This window comes from Alligator mississippiensis, chromosome 8 (genome assembly GCF_030867095.1).
Source record: "Alligator mississippiensis isolate rAllMis1 chromosome 8, rAllMis1, whole genome shotgun sequence".
Taxonomy (NCBI): domain Eukaryota; kingdom Metazoa; phylum Chordata; order Crocodylia; family Alligatoridae; genus Alligator; species Alligator mississippiensis.
In genome coordinates this window covers 19,795,409-19,818,488 of record NC_081831.1, presented here as the reverse complement: position 1 = coordinate 19,818,488, position 23,080 = coordinate 19,795,409, and the positions used below count along the sequence as shown (strand labels likewise).

At 46.8% G+C, this 23,080-nt stretch overlaps 1 protein-coding gene across 1 annotated transcript in view; it reads left to right on the top strand.

The window, feature by feature from the left end:
* Nucleotides 1-23,080, top strand: part of FBXW10B (F-box and WD repeat domain containing 10B) — a 33,017-nt gene that overhangs the window by 5,526 nt on the left and 4,411 nt on the right. The window contains exons 5-11 of the mRNA XM_019485747.2: nt 2,540-2,662; nt 3,691-3,803; nt 7,079-7,282; nt 8,315-8,436; nt 13,833-13,981; nt 14,902-15,044; nt 21,735-21,893. Coding sequence (XP_019341292.2) covers nt 2,540-2,662; nt 3,691-3,803; nt 7,079-7,282; nt 8,315-8,436; nt 13,833-13,981; nt 14,902-15,044; nt 21,735-21,893 — 1,013 coding nt within the window. The remainder of the gene's footprint in view (nt 1-2,539; nt 2,663-3,690; nt 3,804-7,078; nt 7,283-8,314; nt 8,437-13,832; nt 13,982-14,901; nt 15,045-21,734; nt 21,894-23,080) is intronic.

Genomic DNA, 23,080 nt, shown 5'->3' with positions numbered 1-23,080 from the left:
AACCAACTTCCAAGAGAAGTGATTCTGGCTCCTACCCTGGGGGCCTTTAAGAGGAGGCTAGACGAACACCTTGCTGGTGTCGTTTGACCCCAGTACTCTTTCCTGCCATGGCAGGGGATCAGACTTAATGATCTGCTTAGGTCCCTTCTGACCCTGCCAGTTATGAAACTATGCTGAGTTACTCCAAGCTGCTGCTCAAGCAGTGGGTGCTGGAGCAACCCAGCACACAGCAAGGGACCTGGCCAGGCTGCCAGTGTGTGGTGAGTTGCTCTATTTTAAATTCCTTCTAAGAAAGCCCAAATTCCAAGAAAGCAGAAATCTGTGTCACCTACTGAATGCCCAAAGGGCATCTTGAGGCTAATTCTAAATTACCCAGTTGAGGTGTAGAGGGATTGTTTTGCCCACTCTGTGTGAGTGCCTCCATAAGAATAGGAAGTCATCTACACATCTCTGGAGAGTGATCCTGCCCCTATAATGGGGGGCATATATGCACCTAGTAGGGTTAACAGAATCACTCCTACACAATAATCAAATAGCCCAAGAGTTAGACCCAAGCTGCACTTTGGTCACCCAGTAAACGGAACAAAATTCTGTTCCAAGCTTTTATTGCCTTTTCTTTGCTTTAGTCTTCACTGAAAAATTTAACTTTGATAAGATGGCTAACACAATAACCACCAGTGATGAGGGGGTAAGAATTCATGCTAAAATAGGGAAGGAGAAACAATGGAGGAAGTTAAATGTTTTCAATTCAGCTGGGTGTGATGAAGTTGGAAATGGACTATTGTATTCTTAGAGCTGTTAACAGTTGTTTTTGAGAAATTTTGGAGGATGGGTAAAGTTCCAGAGAAATGGAAAGGGGAAAAGAGTGTCTCTCTTTAAAAAAGTGGGGAAAAGAACCCAGAGAATTATAGACTGATCAGCTGGACTCCAATTCATAGATAGACACTTGAACAAAAAAAGAAAACCACAAAGAAACAAAACAATATATTTGTAAAAACTTAGAAGATAACTGGGGCTGTCTATACACATGCCTGAGGGTGGGTGGGGGCAAATTTTAATTAGAGATGGTTCCCAGAGAGTTGCTTTAATTGCAGTGCAGTGTCATGTATATTAAGCCTCCACGTATTTAAAAATGGCTGCAGGATGCTTTAACTGAAGTTTATTCGATGAGCTTTAGTTAAAGCACCCCTGCAGCTGCTTTGAAATATATGGGGGCTTGCTACAAGTGACACAGCAGTGATGCTAGCGTGTTCTAATTAGAACATGAAGCAGACTTGATTAATGCTCTGCTCTGACTTGTTCTGATTAGCTGTGTTGGAGCACATCTTTAAACAGCCAAGATAATGAGTAAATCTCCATTGCTGGTGGTTTTTAAGAACAGGCTAGACAGATACATATCCGAGATAGCTTAGAAGTAGTTGATGTTGCCTTGGAAGTCCTCCTCCCATCCTTATTTTCTATGATTCATCCCTTGGAATCTTCTCAGTCTTGTTAGTTCCTGTGTCCTGGCTGCTGTGTCAATACTCACCCATTTCTGGTTAAAAGATATTGATGAATCCGAACCAAATTCTCAGTGCTGACAATCCCCACACCTTGGAGAAGTTCTGAACATACCTTGCAGCTCTGTATAAAAGTTAAGATTGACATTAGGGGTCTCCTATATGTTAGGCAAGCACCCTAACTATTAAACTATATGAGTGATAGGTGGAAAGGCCCTTCACCTTCATCATATAGTTGCTAGATGTAATTCTTCTACAACTGTATAATCAGGGACTTCCCTGGGTGATCCTGTTATGCCACAAAGCCCTTGTGGCTGTAGCAGACCCTTACTGAGCATGCTCAGAAGGGCAAGCACAACTGCACAGGTGGAAATAGAGTCTAAAGTCTATGTAAGCATCAAGCATAGCACTTAAGAAGCTGCATTTGGATACATAAGGAGCAGATGAGTCAAGATGAAAGAAGATTTGGCCCTTGATGTTTTGGTTCTATTATAATGCATGAAAAATTGCATTTTTCTCCCTTCATGGTAATAATTAATTACAGGCTGAGTTAGTAGTATATCAAACAATTCAGCTGTTTTGCAAGGCTTCCCCCTCCATGTTCTTGTATATCATGTGGTATATACTTGTTATTTTATTTTTAGACAATGTCACTTTAAGATGGGAGCTATCTGCTAGGAGGCAGAGTTATACGAGAGCTGTGAGACAACTGCTCTGATCAAGAAGCATTAAATATTATTTAGTAATGAAATTTCCTTAGTATTAGTTTAGAAAAAAAATCAGTTTGATCAACTGTCAAGCTGATTTGCTCCCAGGAGCAATACAATAACAACAAGCTTGTGTGTGTGGTCCAGGTCTCTTAAGCAACACACCAATAACAACCAGTAGAAGTAGTAAATTCTTCTTATCCTTCTCCACTGCATCCCATAGAAATTGAAGTAAGTTCTGCGCTTAAAACCCACAAGTGCTGCTTTCTGTGTTCTTTTTGCAGTGCATTTGCCCTGTACAGTAATGGTACCAGTGTTTGTTATCAATTCCAGGGGTCATGCCCTAAGGGAGTAATTCCCAATTATGCGAAAACTGTCGATGTTACAATTCCAAGGATAACCGAAGATGGGGATATCATCCCAGTGAAAAGCCGAAAATGGAAATGGAAATATAAGGTGTGTTGCACATATTTCGTCTCCCAGAATTTTCCTATGTCTGAGTGAGGGGGGAGACACAGGATTGGAAGTCAGGAGTTTCTATGTTCTAATCATCCCTTTACCATGGGTACAACCCCTTCAGTGAGCCACTAAAAGGCCCCATTCTTCCAGAGGCATAGGAGGGCAGCGCCATACCCAAGCCAGCTGTGACACACAGGGCAGCAGTGGCTGCTGCAGTGCTGCTTGTGGCAATGTGATCAGCAGCCACTGCAGTGGGGGCTATTTTTGAAACCCCCTCAAAGGCAAGACCTGAGACTGCTTCCTCTGTGTTGTCTGTTGTTGTCCCCCACACCCCTTCGTTATGCTATGCCATTCTTCTTCCTTTACCGCCTTGCTTGGAGGAGAGCCTGCATTTATTGATGGAGAGGACATCTTCCTTGGAGATGGGCTTTACTCGAGGAAATCCCTTTCCTGGCTTCTGAGAACAGGCTGGATTCCTAACCCGTATAGGAGAACAGAGCCCAAGATAATGAAGCTCTGTCGGGCACTCCTTGCTTTGACTCTTTTTTTTGTGAATTTGATAAGCAGCCATAGTAGAAACTTAGCTTCCCAGTGCCAGAAGGAGCTGCTAAGGCTGGGCAATGGATAAAATAAAAGTATAACAGGCCTGATTCTCAGCTATTCCATCCGTGCACTTAGGGTAGGAACAGGGTGGAGGAACTGACTTTGCACTTCCCACATTTCAGGGTTGCCTGAGGCCAGCACAGCTAGTTTCCAGCATAAGTTAGGAAAGCCTCAAGGTTGCTCCAATTTCTCATGCTGCAGGAAGTAATGAAGAGCCCTGGTGCAGTATTCTCCAGATACACCTTTGCCCTATGTCCAATACGCTCTTCTGGCTGGGAACACACTGCACAAGGCATCTTTGTTAAGTCCTTTTAGGGTATCTGAGAAATGAGCTGTATAAGAGGTTATCCGTTATAACGTGTTATTCCTATCTTTCTTCCATCACCGTTATTTATTCCTGCTTCCTTTATCTCTGGCCCTAGGAGGAAGAGAACAGTCTGCAGGCTGCTTATCATGGCCAGCAAACTGAAGTCATCCGGATGGAAGAGAGAAACATCTTGTGCAGCTCCTACAATGTTCGTGTCCTCATAGACCAGTATGTATACTACAGGGAACCTTACTATGTAATATTTGGCACCAACAGCCCTTGCCACCTCTGGAAATCTCAAAGTGTTTTATAAATCTTTTGGATCAAATAGCAGCTATACAAAGCCAATAGTGTCATCTTACAATTCCCTCAGGGTTCTCTTGCACCTCTTCAAGCTTATTTTCTACCAGTGGGAAGCACAGTTTGCACCCATACTACAGTATTTCTAATTGTGGGCTACAGCTGTTTTGCAGAACTAGGTCCTGCTAAAAAAGGACATAGCCTTGAATATACCTCTTTTATCACACTGTAAGCTCACTTGGAAATGCTATTTGTTATCTAGTTTTCAAAAATACCTTCAGCTTTGAGACAGTGTTGCCTAGTAAGTTTGGGTACAAGACTAGGGACAACGAACTCCTGTTTTTGTTTTTGAACTCTGGTAAGAGTCCCTCAAAAGTGAGTCACTTCAACTTTCCCCACCTAGAAAATGAAAGTAACACTTCACAAGAGTGCTTACTTAATGTTTGTGAAGTGCTTTGCCAAATTCTAGCCTGCCTCAAAGTTATTTTCACATATACAACATGGATGTGACATGTAAAACACCATTAAAAAGGATTGGTGGTGTGTTATATCCTCTGTGCACCATGCACTTTGTATGCTGCCGCATGCAAGCTATGAAGCAGAGGAGAACTAGGCCCACTAAGCACTGACCAATATGCATTTTTCTTATGCACATTTATTTTTATGGGGTTATATGTTGCAGTTATTCACTAAAAGCTTTAATAGAACTAGTGTAGTATTCCACTGAATAAAGTTGGGGCACCACTGATCTAATGTGATCAAAGGTAGCAATGCCTAAGCTTTAAATCAATGCATTCTGCCCCATTTCACATTTGCATTGTTCCCCCCATGAACAACTGTGAACAGAACTGGGCCTTCTGTAGAGATGTGCCAGCCAAGTTTATCCTACAGCAATCTAGGATTTCCCAGTTGTCGCTAGTTTTGGACACAGGTATATTTGGAGCTAGTTCAAAAGGGAGGCTGCTGATGAGGAGCCTACAGCAACAGTTACAGCAATGTGGACAAGCTGGGAGCTATGCAAATGTGGCAAAATTGCTCCAACTGGGTATGGACACACATACATTTGGAGGCATTTCAAATGGGTAGGAAGGACTCTTGCTCCAAAACCAGGCAAGATCCCTTTCATTCTAACACTGACAAGCAGGGAACAATAATGATGTTGCAAAACAGTTTTAACATTGCGTCATCTATGTTTAAAGTTGGAGCAACTTTGCTACATTTGTACTGTATAGCTCTCAGCTTGTCTATGTGTAACGTAAAATGTAATAACTTCTGTACTGATCAGAGACCCCCTTTTGAAACCGCTTTAAAAGTATGTGTGCCCATACACTTTGCTGTTCATCATGACTGCTTAGAACAAGGCAGAACCTTTTGCTCCAGTAGCCATGCCCCACCACTTGAACTAAGGGAATCTGGGGGGAGGTTGTTATTTTGTGGGTGCACAGCAGCTTGACAAGGGGAAAGCCCTGAGCCAGTTTGGTCTGTTCCAGTATATGAGTATGACGCTATGTCTGAGTAACACGTATGTATATGTGAGACTCTGCAGGGTGCTTGTGTGATGCTGTTTCAGCATGTGGAACTGTTTCAGCAATGTGCGTGTGTACAAGGGAAATATGAGGAAACCTTGCATATTTTCATACCTTGTGAGGACTGATGTGTAAAAACCACATCAGGGGATGAAGGCTCTTTTGTTATTAAAACTCTGAAGTGAATACTTTTTAGGGATAATGCGGTCAATAGTCTCAAAGGAAACATAAGGAACAGAGAATGTAAGACTGAAAGGGTCATCAATATTGGGAGAGGAAGATTCTTATGGGACAGGACAATATTGCAGTGATTAAATGTGTAGGTGGACTTAGGTGCCTAAGTGTGATTCTAATCCACCCTGTTTGAGTTCTTGAAAAACTTAGTGCAGAAAGTGGGTAGGGCCTCCTCTTCCTCCCTGCTTCTCTGTGACTCAGTCTTAAGGTGCAGATCTATTCTGCCTTCTACTGGACATCAGACTAACATGGTTAACTACCATCTCTCAGTCTTAAGGGTTAGATGATGGCATATTGTAAAAGTAAATGAATTAATGGGGTTTTTTCAGAGACTTGAACAGGATGGAAGGCACTTAGCTACCAAAGTCCACTTCAGTGTGTAGCGGTGAGGGGGGGAGCCTACCTTCAGCACCTGATGCCCTCTGGGGGTGGGAATTGCCTGTCCATGCTCCCCAGCCTCTCTCATCTCCCCTCTCCCACCTGCCATGCCTTGATCTTAACATGTTTACCAGGAGAGGCTGCCTCCAGAGGGCTGAGTAACCTCTTCCTTGGTGCCTTCTTTCTTTGTCCAGTCCCTGGAGCTCTTCCATTCCCCAAGCACTACAAGTTGTGCTTCTTCTTTTAAGACAGCCCAAGGGCTTCTCCACTTTCTTGCATAATTGGGGTTGCATGGAACTCAGATATGGACTCCTGGCCCTAATCATGCCTTAGGAGGTATACCTGTGGCCTCTATCCACCCCCGTAGCCCCTCTTTTTCCTTGCAAATATTAGTCAGTCACCACTTGGAGGAGGCCCCCTGGCCCCAAACTAACACTTGGCCCCTCAGGCTTCAAATCGTTTACTTGAGCTGCAGCCTTCCTGGCGCTTCTTTGGCTGATCCCCACAGCCCAGGTTTTCAGGGTACCTCTTATTTCTTGGCAGCCAGCTCTGTCATCAGCTCCTCAGCCTGTAGTCAGATTGCAAACTCCAGCTCAGAGACCAGGCTTATATACAGCCAAGTCCATCTCCTTCCAGTCACCTGACTGCTGCCTTTGCAGGTGGGCCTAGGGGTGTCTGCTCAGCCTAATTCCCCTGGCCTGTGGTCCTCCTCAGCTTCTTAGCAGTCCCAGGCTTCAAGGTTTAGGTTTCAGTTGCTGGCTGCTGCAGAGTTCTGCCCCTGTGGGCCCTGAAAGTCTTATTCCCCTGGGTACCCCACTCGTTCTTCCTACCCCCCCCCCCGCCCCCGAGTTAACAGGGGTAGGGTTCTCTGTTATAGATCTACGTCTAATGTATGGAATAGAATCTGGCCTTTGGTATCTTGAGCCGTTTTCACACGGAGCAGAGGTACTGTGCCAATGACCACAATAAAATGCTTGGCAAAAACAGCTTACTGCACTTTCCTGTTTAGCAGTGGGCTCCACACCTCGGGCTAAAGCTCTTTTAAATTTCTGCTTGCTTACCCAGGCCAGATCCAAATAGGGTAATCCACTACAGCGGTGGGAACTTGTTGGCCATTGGTTCTGCAGACCGGAAAGTGAAGTTCCTTGATATAGTGCAAATGAAGGAAGTGCCACCCGTGATCTCTGGCCATGCTGGGAGCATCAAGGCACTGTTCCTCAATGAGAAGAAAGGGTTCATTTTGAGTGCTAGCTTTGATCTCAGCATCAGGTGAGCAGTACTGGTACTAAGGTGCAGGGAGATGAATTGGGGAAGCCAGTTTGAAAATTTCTATTGAAGTGAAATTCTAACAAACCCCTCTTCCAAATTAAAAGAACTTTTCCCCATCTGTTTTTTTTTTCTGTTTTTACTGATTATAGTAATGAGAGAGAGAAAATACATCATAAATATCCAAGTGTATTCCCAGTTTGTATAGGACATTTCTTTTTGTGATTACCTGCTTCATCCAATACTGGATAGTACAGTAAGAAAATATCCTCCAGTAAAACCTGTTGCCAAGATATTCTGCAATGCAAGCAATGAAATGCATTTTTGACAAGTATCTGGAGTGAGATTTAGTCTTATTGAAGTCCATGTTAAAACTGCCATTTCATGCACTGTGGTAGAACCAGGATTTCCCTTTTGTTTCTATATATCCTTATACCAATGAATCACCATGGTATCTGGCCACTTTCCCATATACTAGGAAGAAAAGGGAGAGGCAGCTAGGCCTTGAGAAGGTATATATAGGTGCTTAATTGCAAGTACCACACATTAAAGTTGAGAGTGATTTATTTTGTCCTCCCTATCAGTAAATACTGCAATTCTAATTACCTATAACAAGTAAAATGCCAAGTTGGAAGGTTTTCACAGGTCTGAGTTGACGAGGCAGGAAAGGAGAAGAGATTACACTAGTGAAGACTATATCCCCTCCCCTACCCCCACATCCCACCTTTTTGTCACTAAGGGGTGGTACCTGTGCTATCTTGGCAGCTGGGAGTAGGAAATAGGACTACCAGGCAGGTAGAAAGTGAATCTTGATGCATGTTTCTAAGGCTGCATTGGTGCCTGCAGAGCAAGATATATGATCAGCTATCTCAATAGTTGGGTCTTATTCTAGTGTCTCTTACACTGGCTTTACCCCACTGTTAATCCAGTGGATTTGAAGTTACCCCTGATTTGTACCAGCCTGTGTGAGAACAAATTAGTCAGTAGTGCCTAATTAACCACAGGATTCTCTCCCTCTTGGTCCTTACTCTGCAGATGCTGGAATATATACACTGGGGTTTGTGTAAGAATCTTTAATGGTCATACAGGGACTATCACCTGCCTGGATTTGTATAAAAATAAGTTTGTGTCTGGATCAAAAGACTGTACAATCAAAGGTGAGTGAACAGCACCTAAAATAACTCCCATGGGACCCCTTCTGCTAGATTTGCTTACCCTGGGATGAATGTAGCCCAACGTGTATTTATGCCCTGCACAATGTACAAACCTAAACATGAGCATGTAAGCCATCATGTAGATGTTAGATTCTCACAACACAGCTTACATTTCTCTGTAAGCAATGGATACATGAAAGGATCTGTGATCCCCTCACTGCATGAACTTTCATTAGCACTGATTTCATGAACTTTGAATGGTTTTATGATTATGCCTCTGGACTGAGACAGGCAGGCTGGGATCAGTTCTCAGCTCTAACACAAAGTTTCTCAGATGCTTATCTGTAAAATGATGACAACAATACTTTCTTTTTCTGGTCATGGACCAGATGCACATTTGTAACATTATGAAAATGTAGTGTAAATGGACTGACAGATGTTACAGCAACCAACCATTTGGAATACTAAAAAGCAGAGTAGGTGCATGTGCTGGTGATGCTACACAGCTGAGGTCAATGTTCAGACACCCCTTGCAGAGGCCCATTCTCCATATGTTCTTGAGAACTGATGAGCAGAGAGGAAACCCAACTGGCTGGCTGCCTGTCCAAGGATCATTCCCTTCCCCGCTTTATGCTGAGAGTACGGAGCATCCATGAACCTGGTCAGCTTCCTTTCCAGAAAGCTGATCAATTATGCTCTAAGCCTGGAATGAAGCCTTCCTACTTGCTCATTCCATGGCCCTCGTTTGATGAGCACCATGACATCATGTTCCTACTGCACTGCTCCAGATGGAGAGTCAAAGCCCTTCACTGCTTGCTCATCCTGCTCTTTCAGCTCATGTGGGAGATGGTGTTCATCAGCATGCCAGTTCATACTGACATGACCAAAGCCCTGGAAAGGCAAGTCCTTGAGCTCTGTTCCTTGGTTCTGTCTGCCATCACATACATGTCCAACAAGGACAATTCCATACAGCACACCATGGAGGCTGGGCCACTGTAGGACCACTTCCAAAATGTGTACTGGCACTTCTGGGCATGAGACGCAAACACTAACTGATAGGAAAGAACCATCCTGGGGACTAGGATGATGAACAGTGGTGCCAGAGCTTTCAAATGTGCCAGGCCACCTTCATGGAGATCTGTGCCAAGCTGGCCCCCACCATCGAGCAGCAAAACATCAGCGTAAGTGTACTGTTCTCTGTGGAGAAGTATGTGAGCATCACCACCTGGGAGTTCATAACACTCAACAGACCTCCAGTCTGTTGCCAACTAGTTCAACATGGACAAGTCCACGGTAGGACTGGCTGTGTGGGAGGTACACTGGGAAATCCATGAGGGCCAGGCATCACAGATCATCTACTTCACCAACCCACAGGAGTTTGTCACCAGATTTAACCAAAGGGAGGATCCCAACTGCATTGAGGCCATTGATGAGACCCACATCACCGTCCTGTGCCCCCCTCTCTCCACTACAGCTCTGAGTACATCAACTGCAAGGGGTTCTCCACTGGCTGCAGCACATAATCAGTCACCTGTGACAGTTCCCATATATCAGTGCTAGCTGATTGGGCAAGGTCCACAATGCTAGGGTGTTCTGCAGTTCTGGTCTCCTTGCCCTGATGGAGTGGGAGAGTTTGCCCACAGAGTTGCCAGTATTCAGGTGGGGGAATGACCATCCTCTCTATAGTAATTGGTAATTTGGCATACCTGATCCTCCCCTGTATGAAGTCATATGCAGGATGGCTGGATGCAAGGAAGAAACTCTTCAGTTCCTGCCTCAGTGGCTGCTACATGACTGTGGAGTGCACCTTTGGATGCTTCAAGGCACACTGGAAGGCACTGGGGGTATGCATGGATATTCCCAAGCACTATCTACCTGACTTTGTCATCTTTATCTGTGTCCTTTATATTAACTGCAAGGCCAAAGAGGAACCCTACCACAATGTCTGGACAGAAGAGGCAAGGTGCCTCAAAGGCCACTACAGTGCACTGGTGCCTGAGTGCCCAGGCACAACCAACAGGGTGCTCTTGTGAGGGAAGCCCTGGCAGATGACTTCTTGGGACTCTGAGATGTGGGGCAGGAGGGAGTCATGGGCAAGTAGGAAGGAAAGAAGTCTCAGGACAAAGTTTTTTTTTGTAAATATAATGAAAAATATTTATTAAACAATGCATACAGTTAGCAGACTCTGTGTTTCTCTATGAACTTGCCTGATGTTTGTAACGAACAGGGGCTGGGGTGGTATCAGGCAAGGGATCCAGGAAGTCTTGGGACATGATTTTATTCTTTGTAAACATTACCCCAAACTTTTGTCAAATAGTGCAAATAGACAATGGACTCTCCATTTCCCTACCTAAATTCTATTAAAGTGCTCAATGATTTGGGTGGGGTGGAAGGGATAGCAGGAAACTTTGGATGGCCATGCATCTGGGGGTGGTTGGATTGATGGGCTGAGGCACCTCAGAAAATCATAGCACCCATGGCCATCAGGACATGCTTACAAGGTATCCTAGGGAGGTAAGGATCCTTTGGCATGGCGTGCTGTGGCAGTATGCCCCTAATGTTCATCCAGTGGGTTGAACGCACTGGAGACAACAGACCCTAATGCTCCCTTGTTCATTGACTTGGTCAGAACCTCAAAGATGTGGAGAGGTGCTATATGCCCCAACTCCCGACTCTGAAGGTCAGAACTTGGCACTGAAGCCCAGCTGGGGATAAGGACTTTGCCTGCCACTGTCTGAAAGGAAGGCGGGGTATGGTTGTATGAAACTCTTCAGCAAAGTTGTGTCCTGGGGAGGTTTCAGGTTTAGTTGAACTGCTGCCTAAACTACCAACCTTGGTGGGGGGTCTTCAACTGCTCTTGTCAAATCCAGTAGCTGGGGGTCGCAACACAGCCCAATTCATCCTGGGTGGCTGGGCTGGGTTGGCTGTACATGGCTTTTGGTGGCCAGACTGGCCTAACTCAGATCAATTAAACTCTTGGTGGTGAGGTGGCTGCCTGCACCCAATCAATTCGTTGGAGGTTGGGTCTGATTAACCCTTTGGTGGCTGGGTCATCAGCATCTCTCAATTAAGCCCTCGTGACTGTGTCGGGCTGGATCCGCAGCCACGTTCTTGTCCTGTTTAATTCTTCTCTTCACAAGGTTAGCACAGCAGCCCTCTCTCGGAGCTCTCCATGCTTTTGCAGCTGCAAAGGAAGACAAGAGGGCTGCCAGCATCTCCTGCTTGATATTTCCTCTGTCTTCCATACTGGGTTATTTGCTGTGCCACAGTTTCTCCATTTGGGAAGCCACCAGTTCTGAAGCCCACCAACCCACCAGTTGCAAAAGTCATGGCTGAAGATAAAGCAAAGCAACAAATATTCTTTGGTGTGTATCAAAGTCTTCTGATAAGATGAAGAACAGCCCTGCAAGTGTTGCACACCTACTCCATGGGCCATTTCATTGCACAAGCAGGCACTCTGGGTGCTAAATTCATGATTCCCTCAGCTCCCTGTCTGGACTGGGTCCCAGGTTCTTTCCCTGTTAACTCTTCTCCCGTATTATTCCTTGGGTCTGTCACAGCGGGGTCCTTGGGTTCCTGAGCAGCACACTTTGAAACTTGCTGGGGTGGAGGGGGGAAATGATTTTCCCCCTGGAAATGTATTGACTGGCATGTATCAATTCTGGCCCAGTATGTCTTGCTAGGGCGTATGGAGGGTTGGGTGGTGTGGGAGCAGGCATCTCGCTACACAGCCGGGAATCCCTAGAACTTGTGCTTTGGTATTGCACGGCTACAGAATTCTCCCTAATGTGCCTGCCTGATGTGTCCTCCCAGATGATTTGAAATCATAGAAGGGACTAGCAAGCTATGATGGGTCCATGGAGAAAACATGAGGTCCAAGTTCACAAGCTGATTAAGAACACATTACCAGCTCTTCATTCTGCCTGATTTACAAGCAATCAAAGTAACCATCAATGTGGCACTTGCCTAGGAAGCAGTCATCCTTCTGCCCTGGGGAGAGACACTGCTCTACAGATGCTGTGACCTACTAGCTGAATGTATGCTTTACAACTCATCCTGTAGAGCCAGAGAATGCCATGACCTTGCCTTCCTGCACCCCCATGCTATGTTACTTAGGGGACAACACAACGTTTCCAACTCAGCTCGTGCTCGAACTGGACATTCCCTTCAAATCGTGCCATCCCTGATGAGTGAAAACCACATCTCCGGAGGAGGGGTGAAGCAAGCCCTGCAAGAGGACTGTGGTTCCCCAAGAAGGGGAACGAGGAAATTGAATATTTTCCTGGCCACTTTCTCTCCTTTCCCAACTTCTTGTCAGCCCAGGGCAGCTTATGGAAATTGGCCTGGGACTCGATTACGTCTATGGAACCAGACTGGGATTCAGTATTTCATCTGCATCCCTCCCAATCCCTCAACACTGATGGGCACCAGGGATTTGGGATTGTGATAGGCAGCTGTCTGGTGGCTAGATCAGATGATACTCCCCAGAGACCTACCAGCTTGGACTTGCTTCCTTCTAACATCACTTCTCCCCCACACTGTCTCTTAGCACTGTTTCTCTACTGCTACAAGCAGTGATATACATAGAGGAGAAGGAGGTGGAAAACATGGAGGTGGGGGTTTTCCTGCACTGTTAGTGAGGAACCGCTGTCTGAGTTGCTTCCCCCACAACCCATCTGCCATTTCCTCCAGCCCTCTGCTGCTAACTTGCCTAAATAAAAGACATTCATCTTTGCTAACCAATTGTTCACTGTGCTGTCAATGTTGTCAAGTTTCCCACAGTTCTGTGAGAAACAAAATGATTTGAAAAGGAGCCGCTCAGAGGCCAGGAGGGAGAGGCAACACCACCCAGGAAGTGTGTGTGTGTGTTGAGGGAAGAAACATCCTTGTGATGCTTTCTTTTTGTTGTTGGGCCTCACTTGGGAATGGGGCATGGGTACCCATCAGCGTAGAACCACTCCCTTGCTGTTTCCCCTGACCTTTTCTTTCCTCCCAGCTTACTGGACTTTCTGGGTGGCAAGCCCAATGTCTGTAGAAAGTACTCTTCCTGTCATTAAGTTATACCTGCTATGTCCCAGCAGAGACTGCCTCTCCTAACTGGAAAGACTGAAAAAAGTGTGTGTGTGTTTGGGGGGCGTATAGTGAGAGGTGGGAGGTGGTGGGGGGGGCATATCTGGATCTTTCTGTTTAAATTGGAAGCTCTTCTGGGCAGGGATTGTCTTCACAATGCACCTGGCACCAAAGGTTTCCAAGCTCAGATGGGTCCTCCAGGCGCAAATGTGCTTTAAGTAGTAACATTTATTCACATTTTACAAAGTGATGCAGATGCATACAATATGGAATTTAGCATTCTGATAAGAGTATTACTTACTTAAGATTTTCCTTTCCATTCCTAACAGTGTGGGATTTAGACACAGGGCGATGCATCAAGACTCTGAAACACAAAGATGCGATTTGGACGGCCAAAATCAACAGCACCCACATAGTTAGTGGTTGTGAGAGAGGGTTGGTGAAAGTATGGCATGTCGATACATGCACATTGGTCAAAGTAAGTTTCTTTAGCAGCTAGTGCTCTGATAAGGTTTTTTAAAACCACCCCTTGTGATTTATTCATGGCTTCCTGTTTATGCCAAGGCCATTTTTTTGTTTAAAGAAGGCAGTAAGTAAACTACCTGGGAGCAACTAGGTTTTGTAATCCTTGAATATATTTTAATCCTTGATCAAATTGGAATTCACTATACAACCTGAGCAGGCAGCATTGTGATAACTAATAAGAGTGATTGGGACTATGCTCATATCCAGAATTCTAACCGTGTGTTACACTAAGAACTATAATGATTGAACAATTAAAGAACCTATTTGCAAATGATTCACTTAATTAAAAATTGTGCCTTTATGTGGCCTGTTCATATCTTCTTGATTATTTGAACTTTACAGATATTAGTATTTTTGTTTGCATGAATATTCATTAAAAAAAGGATTATGTGGCAAGAAGCTTTCAGATCTGAGGTAGAACTTACAATAAAATATGAAAGTTAAAGATTAAAGCCAAAGTCTGATTTCAGTTATATCAGTACGTGTGCAAAATGAGCATTACTCCAGTTCTTTGAGAGGCAAAATCAGTTTTCTTTGGCAGAAAAAGTCAGCCAGAACTGTACATATAGAAGAATTTCAACTATAAATTTACACATTGCTTCTGCAAGGGGCAATTTCTTTTCATTTTTCCTGAATGAACTATTTGCTTAACAGGCAAAGGTCTGAGTTCAATTCTCAGCGTCAACAACATGCAAATATTACACACAATAATTCAGGCTAAGAGATGGATTATTTTTTGGCTACCAATCATGATCTTGTTATGTTTTTCTTATAATGACTACTGAATCAAAATGACTATCAATGAGCATATTGTAATCCTTGAATTCTGATACCATATTACACCAACTAACATTTGGCTCTTTCATATTCCAGACTTTAGAGGGGCACCAAGGCTCAATTAAATGCCTGTCTTTTGATCAGTGGCATCTCGTAACAGGAAGTGCTGATGGATATGCCCTGGGATGGAGCATGGTGGGAAAACATAAAAGTTGCCTAATGGCTTTCAGACACCCCAAGTAGGTATCAGGTACATGTCTGAAACTGTAGATAACAATTGTCTGTATCTTTCCCCTGTCAGTCACCTGTTTGGGGGTAACTCGATAGAATGTGCTAATTTAGAGTCTTGGAGTTCCCCCCTAAACACCCCCTTCCTCTCCCCCATGGAAGGTTTCTGTTGTTTCCTTTTCTCCTACAGACACCCACTGGGCACGTCTACACATACAGTTAGCACACAGCAATACGCTCCAGTGCTGTTCGATGTGATCTAGTTGGGGATGGTCCTGCTTTGAGGAGGGGTTGGACTAGAAGACCTCCTGAGGCCCCTTGCAACCCTAATTTTCTATGATTCAATGATTCTTCTAACATAGTCATGTTGTAGGCAATTCCTTCACTTTTTAAAGAAAGAAATTTGAAAGCAACCCTCCCAGAAATTCCATTGTCGCAGGGCACCTTAGTGCCTGCTCCTAAGAGAGGAGAAACTGCCAGGGAGAGAGCCCTGGCAGAACCAAGTGAGCACAGCTGCGGCAGTTCTCTGCCAGCAGTCGGAGAGGCAGGAGCTCCCTCGGCCGAGATATGGGAAGGAGCCTAAGTCTCAAGTACAGCTCATGATAGCCCTGGAGGCTTGAGCTATGATGAGGAGTTATGGCCATGCGGCTTGCATTTGTGTTACAGCCTAGGGGCTTGTGGTTTTGCTTTGTGTTTGTATTATTACACCCGGAGGCTTGGGCGAGGCTGTAGGGGTGGGAGGAGGCCTCAATTTACTCGCACGCCACTGCGCGAGCAGCTGGCGGCGAGGAGCGCGGCCAGTGGGTCGCGGGTGCAACTCGTAGGTTGCAGATGGGGACCTAGACCCCGGATTGCGTGTGGGGGGGAACATAGACCCCGAAGGCGCAGCTCGCACGCCATTGCGCGAGCAGCTGGCGGCGAGAAGCACGGCCAGTGGGTCGCGGGCGCAACCCGTAGGTTGCGGACGGGGACCGAGACCCCGGATTGCATGTGGGGGGAACACAGCCCCCGGCCCCAGGAAAGGGGCGGTATTACTGAGTAGCCCAGTGTGGGCACGGCGAGCCCCAGAGAAGGGGGGAGCACCATACTGAGCAGCCCTAGAGAGCAGGGCCATACTGAGCAGCCCTAGAGAGCGGGGCCATACTGAGTAGCCCAGTGTGGGCACGGCGAGCCCCCAGAGAGGGGGAACGCCCTTGTACGTTATTGAGTAGCCCAGTGTGGGCGCGGCGAGCCCCAGAGAGGGGGAGCGCCATTGTGTTTTGTTGAGTAGCCCAGTGTGGGCGCGGCGAGCCCCCCAGAGAGGGGGAACGCCCTTGTACGTTATTGAGTAGCCCAGTGTGGGCGCGGCGAGCCCCAGAAAGGGGGAACGCCATTGTGCTTTGTTGAGTAGCCCAGTGTGGGCGCACGGGCATAGCGAGCTCGGCCGCAGGCTAGTGCGGCAATCCCCCTCAGACCAAGGCAGGGCGCTGCGGTTGCCCCTGAGAAGACAGGGAGTAGCAGCGCAGGGAGCCAGAGTCAGGGAGGGTGTCCGTGCGGTTGGCCCATAGGACCAGAGGCCTGCTGGAGAGTCCCGGAGCGGAACCACACCGGCAGGGGAGGCCCAGAGTGGGCTAGACGGGAGTCCCAGCAAGAGGCTGGGCACGAGAGAGGGAGCCCAGAGTGGGCCACATGAGAGAGGAGGCCCGGGAAGCGGGCTAGGCTAAGGCTAAGGCTAGGGCGCTTGGGTAGCGTCCATTATACGGGGAGACCCACGAGGGGTCCAGGAGCTGACAGGCCCGAGGAAACACAAGGCAGCCTCCCTATTACATATATTCCATCAAGACGTGGCGGGCGAGAATGGAGGGTGCCCTCGGGCCGGAGTAGCGCGGTGAGAGGGCCTCAAGGAGATCACAGCCCTCCGCGAGGACCCCGCCGTGACATCCATCATGTGGCCTTATATTGACATTCACATAATTCATCAATAAGTACAGACCTGTGCCTTTGAAGCTAACAGAGTAACTTAAAAAAGGGACACTGTAGATTGTCTTCACTGGGATTTCAGGGTTTGAAATGTGGAGCGTGCTAGGGAACAGCATGGCTGGGATGTGCTGACAGTACAGTGCAGACATGTCCAGAAAAACATGAGCAGCAGTTCCCAGACGCTCATAATTACAACAAAGAATAACGCTCAGAACTCATTCCAAAAAAGTCATCCTGTTCTTATCCCAGTGTAGAAACATATGATCTAGTCAGTCAAAGAGATCAGGCACATTACATGAAAGAATCTTGCTCATGTTTGCATTTACCTTCCAAGACTTTTTAGAAGAAAAGGTGTTATTTAAAATGCCCACTGGCAAAGCTAATAACCATGAGGTCATCTTAAATATACTAGATACTTTGAGTGACTGCTTTTTTCATAGATATAACAAATTTCATAATTTTGGGGAATTCACTATCCAGCTTTTTTAAACACCTTGACTTGCTCCCTCATATGTCTTCTGGCAGAAATGGACCATCACTCATCACCCTTATTATAATATTTTCTTACATACCACACACACCTTTCCCCACCACCTCCTATAGTTATCCCCCTAAAATTGGGGTGTGTGTTATAAGCAGGGAAACCTTTTTCTTTGCTGAAAAAGGAGCACTCCTGGAGACATGATATGCCATGCAGCTGTCAAGATGATTACCATTTGTGTCTGCTCAGCCAACTGAAGGGGCAGAGTTTTGTGTTAACCTTCTCACAGCCATAGCTATTGGCTGAATACTGTAGCTTGTGCCTGAAGCAGCAAGTAAGCTCTTAATATTATCTTGATTAGGGTTGTGATGTGGAAACAACACTGTATTTATAAAAGCATATAGAAATAACTACTTACAATAAAACATTAATAGTCTTGCTACTGCCCTTTGCAAGGGTCTGGAGCCTAACTTTGTGTGACAGAGTAAATCCTCCTGGAAACAGAGGGCATTTTTACACGCTGCGGTGCTGGGCACTTTAATTAGTGATCCACACTATTTGAAAGCACCTATGTGTCACGTGTATCAGGGTCCCTGCACTGAAAAATGGCAGTGGGGCACTGTGTTTTCATAGACTTTCATAGACTTTCATAGACATTAGGGCTGGAAGGGACCTGAGAAGATCACTGAGTCCAGCCCCCTGTCCCAGAGGCAGGATGTCAGCTGGGGTCACAGGATCCCAGCAAGATAAACATCCAAATTTCTCTTGAAGGCGTTCAAAGTAGGTGCTTGAACCACCTCCAGCGGCAGTCTGTTCCAGACCTTGGGGGCTCGGATAGTAAAGAAGTTCTTCCTTATGTCCAGCATGAAGAGGGATACCAGACTGAAGGCTTTTTTTAAAGTCAAATATACAACATCAATCTTTTCCCCCTTGTCCAGGTGATAGGTCACCTGGTTGTAAAAGGAAATAAGATTGGTCAAGCAAGACCTACCCACAACAAACCCGTGCTGGCTATCCCTCAGGATGTTGCCATCAGCCAGTCCATTAAAAATAGCCTTTTTGATACTCTTTTCTAAGATCTTCCCCGGGATAGAAGTCAGGCTGATGGGCCTGTAGTTTGCCGGATCTACTTTCCTCCCTTTCTTGAAGATAGGTACCACATTAGCCTTCTTCCAATCATCAGGCACTTCACCAGAGCACCAGGAGTTCTCGAAGATCCATGCCAGGGGCTGGGTTATGATGCTAGCTGGCTCCTTGAGTACCCTGGGGTGAAGACTATCAGGCCCGGCTGACTTGAAGGTGTCCAGCCTCTCAAGGTGTTCCTTCACGAGGTCAGCATTGATGGAGAGCAGGGAATCTCCCTCACCCGGGCCTCCCTGTCCCATAATGGGCAGGGGCGTCCCATGGGACCGGTGAAAGACCAACGCAAAGTACCCACTTAGTAGGTTGGCTTTTTCCTGGGCGTCGGTCATCAGTTGTCCCATCTGGTTTAGCAGGGGTCCAATGTTGCCCTTGCTTTTTCTCCAGCTCCGCACATATCTAAAAAAGGACTTTTTATTGTCCTTGATCCTAGTAGCCAGTTGGAGTTCCATCGCAGCCTTGGCTTTCCTGGTTCGGTCCCTGCAGGTCCGGAGCAGTGCAGAATATTCCTCCTTGGAGGTGGGTCCCATCTTCCATCCTTTGTAGGCCTTTCTTTTTAGATGCAGGAGGTCCACTAGTTCCCTGCAGAGCCAAGGGGGCTGCTGTGCCCTTTTGCTGCCTTTCCTCTGAGATGGGATAGCCTTTGCTTGTGCATCTAGGATCGCTCCCTTGAGGAGAAACCCTTTTCCTGAACTCCCCTCTCCTTTGGGTTGTGGCCCTTTAGGGCCTCTCTAACAAGCCTCCTTAGCTTGTCAAAGTCAGCTTTCCTGAAGTCGAGGACTTCTGTATTACTGACTGACTTGCCAGCTTTATGGCAGATGGTGAAGGTGATCAGCTCATGGTCGCTGTCACCCAGCTTCCCTTCGATCATTAGGTCACTGATTAGGTCATCCCTGGTTGCCAGTACCAGGTCAAGCAGTGCTTTACCTCTCATTAGCCCATAGACTTCTTGTGTCAGATAGAGGTCATCCACACACGTGAGGAAGCTTTGCGACTGCTCGGATTTGGCTGAACGTTCTTCCCACGAGATGTCTGGGTAGTTGAAATCCCCATGACAACCATGGACTGGGAGCATGCAGCCTCAGCCAATTCCCAGGTGAACTCCTGGTCACGCTCTTGATTTTGGGTAGGGGATCTGTAGTACACTCCCACCGTTGTATCCCCTGTGCCATGTTCCCCATGGATTTTAACCCAGAGGGTCTCCAGTTGTCCACCCTGTGCGCCAGTGTTGGCTTGCAGGGATGCATAGCTTTTCTTGACGTAGAGAGCTACACCCCCGTCCCTTTTGTCCACTCAGTCTCTCCTGGACAGGGTATAGCCATCTATACCTGTGGCCCAGTGATAGGTAGAGTCCCACCAAGTCTCCGTTATTCCTGTGACATCATCATTATTTGTGTTAAGCAGGAGGACAAGTTCCTCCTTGTTTATTCCCCAAGCTCCTGGCATTTGTGTACAGGCAGGCAAGTGTTCCCTTGGGGGCCCTTGCCTTGCCCACTGCTCATTCCAGGGCTGGGGCAGGAGTGGGCTCCCTTAAGTGCCTTGACCTGCTGGCTTTGCAAGGATTGCTCAGCGGGCCAGCAGTGGCAGTAGTCACCCCATCCCATGGTGGGCTCAGTTTAAAGCCTGGTGGAACAGGTCAGCCAGCCTGGCTGAGAAGAGCCTCCTCCCCAGTGGAGAGAGGTGGAGGCCGTCCCTTCCCAGCAGCTTGCTGCCTCTCTCACCAAAGAGAGGACTGTGGTCATGGAAGCCAAAGCCTTCCCGATGACATCAGTGCCTCAGTCTTTGGTTCACTACCTCGATCCTCCTCTCCCTCCTTCACCTGTAGCCAGAGAGTGGGAGGATGGAAGAAAACACCACCTGTGCCTCCAAACCCTTTAGCCCTGCTCCCAAATCCCTGTAGCACTTCATGACCTGGCTGGGAGCGCTCCAAGCCATGTCATTTGTGCCCACATGGATAATGAGCATAGGGTAGCGGTCAGTGGGCTGGAGGAGTCCAGGGATCTTTTCTGCAGTGTCTCAGTTTTGGGCTCCCAGGAAGCAACAGACTTCCCAGGCTAAGGGGTCAGGGCAGCAGATTGCCCCCTCAGTCCCCCTCAGAATGAAGTCTCCCACGATAAACACTTCGTGTTTTGTCTTAGGGAGAGCGGGGGTTGAGCCTGTGCTGTCTACCGGAGCTGGCAGCTTAGCAGGCTCTACTGGGGCTGCAAGAGATTCATACCTGTTGCAGAGCTCCAGCGGGGTGGGGACCTTGGTGCAGCGGGCCTTGGGGCCCTTGACCACCTTGGTCCAACCCTTGGGTTGGACAGCATGGGAGGTCCGAGTCCTCCCCTGTCCTGGAAGGTGACCGTGGTCTATCCTCCACCTCCCGGGGGAGAAGGGCCTGGCAGTAGGAATATGTCTCCTGCTTGCCATCCCTGATGGCATGCAGTCTCTAGACTGAGGCCTGGAGCTCCTCTATCTGGTGCCCCAGAGACTCCAAAGTGGAGCAAACCTTGGAAGGGGAGGTGGCCATGCTCCCGGTCCCATGATCCTGGAAGTGCACTAGGCAGCCCCTGCAGCTGAGAGCCAGAGGCTCCGTCTGCATGGAGCCTGGAACCATGGGCTCCATGTGGGTGGAGGCCTCTGAGGCGCCAGAGGCAGGGGCCACAGACCCCGAGGGGACAAAGCACCCCACTGCCATTTTTTCAGCACGAGGATGCTGATATACATGATGCGGAAGGCTGTCACAGCGCATCGTATCCTGTGCTCCAGCAGACTTGATTCATTGAGTCTGCTCTAACGTGTTGGATTGCCAGTGCATCAGAGCAGGCTCCTGCCCAGCCCCTCCCCAGTCTATAGGAGCCCAGAGTGTTGGCGAAGTGTGGCATTGCACGAGCCAGTCTGCCACACCAGGGAGTTCCTGATGCCATGCTTCCTGGACACTGTGTGTTCACAAGGACTTACTCTGTGTCACAGTTAGCCATGACTCTGGAAAAATCTTTTTTTCCCCCCTATATTCTGCCTTCCAAAATTTAAGATGTGTGTTTTATCTGGAGGTGTGTTGTATGCAAGAAAACTCAGTATTGTAGTCTCCTCCTGCAAAAATGAGGAATGTGCTTATACTCTCATGTCTTGTTTTCAGGGATGTGCTGTACCTGGAGTTTCTTTACCTTAGAGTCATCAGTAGCTGTGCAGATGGAAAAATCCGTATATTTAACTTCCTGACTGGTACATGTCTGAAGGTGATGAGGGCCAATAGCAGAGGTGAACCTGGGGTGTCCTTCTACATCATAGAAAATAGGTGGGTGGGGACAGTTGAACTCGAATCTAAACCTGTTAGATTACATCATTGCTCAAGCAATGTTTTTCATAGCACTGTCCCTTTAGTAAGTGTTTTTTAGAGACATCTACTGTGTGATTGAACATAGTTCATCTCAAACATTTTCTTCTGAATTTAGCCTTGTGCTTGTTGGGAGGGTTAGGTGTTTTTGGGGGATAGGCTGACTTTTGCAGCCCTTCTGAGAGGGAGTGAAGGCTTGGAGGAGACATCTCCTTTGGAAATGAAGTGGGGTGGTGGAGAAGGGTGGCAAGGAGTGGGAAAAGATTCCTTGTACCTGTATGTGAGTGGTTGTTGGGAGATGTGGTTGGGATTGGCAAGCGGGTTTAGTTGTATGGGGGTTTGGGTAGGGATGCAATGGGCGGGGGGCAATTGGAGTTGCTGGGTTTTGGGGTGTTGTTTAGGGAATTCTGTTGGTGGGTTTCTTGTAAGCTATCCTGGGCCTTTTGGATAGGGAATGATATAAATCTAATTAATTAATTAATTAATTAAATGTATTAAATTTATGCTGAAGATTAGGTCTCTATTACAATCCAAACTTCCCCAAATCACTAAATGTTTATATTTAGTGTCTGGATTTGGGCACACTCTGACAGTAGACCCAGAACATTATGTTGGAACTGGATCTGGTGTGAATTTTTTCACTGCGTGGATCTGAGGCCACCTCTACCTTTAACTAGCCAGTGCTCTGCTGCAAATAAGAAGTAGAAAACACCTATTAGGTCTCATCACATTCTTCCCTGCAGACAACAGCAGCAGTTTCCTACAGTATGTTCCCCCAGTGTTTTTCCCATTTAGTAGTAAATGCCTGTAGTAATTTAGTATCTACCAATTCCTCTGAGAATTATTGCATAGTCTAACAGAATGCACTCAGGGGGAATTTTATTCTAAATATTACTTTGAAAAATGACATTATATGATTCCTAGTAGTACTGTGAACTGAATGAAAGACTCCTGTTGAGTTCAAACAAGTAACATGAATTGGAGTTTACCTGATGAGATCGCAAGGGTTACAACAAACTGACTTTTTGCAGTTTTTCTTTCCCCCAAGCTAGCTACTAATTCTTAGTCTGTATCCCAGTCTTTGTAATAGAGTGCACACAAGCAATTTGACACAATTGGAAACTGCTACATGATTATTACAATCTGAG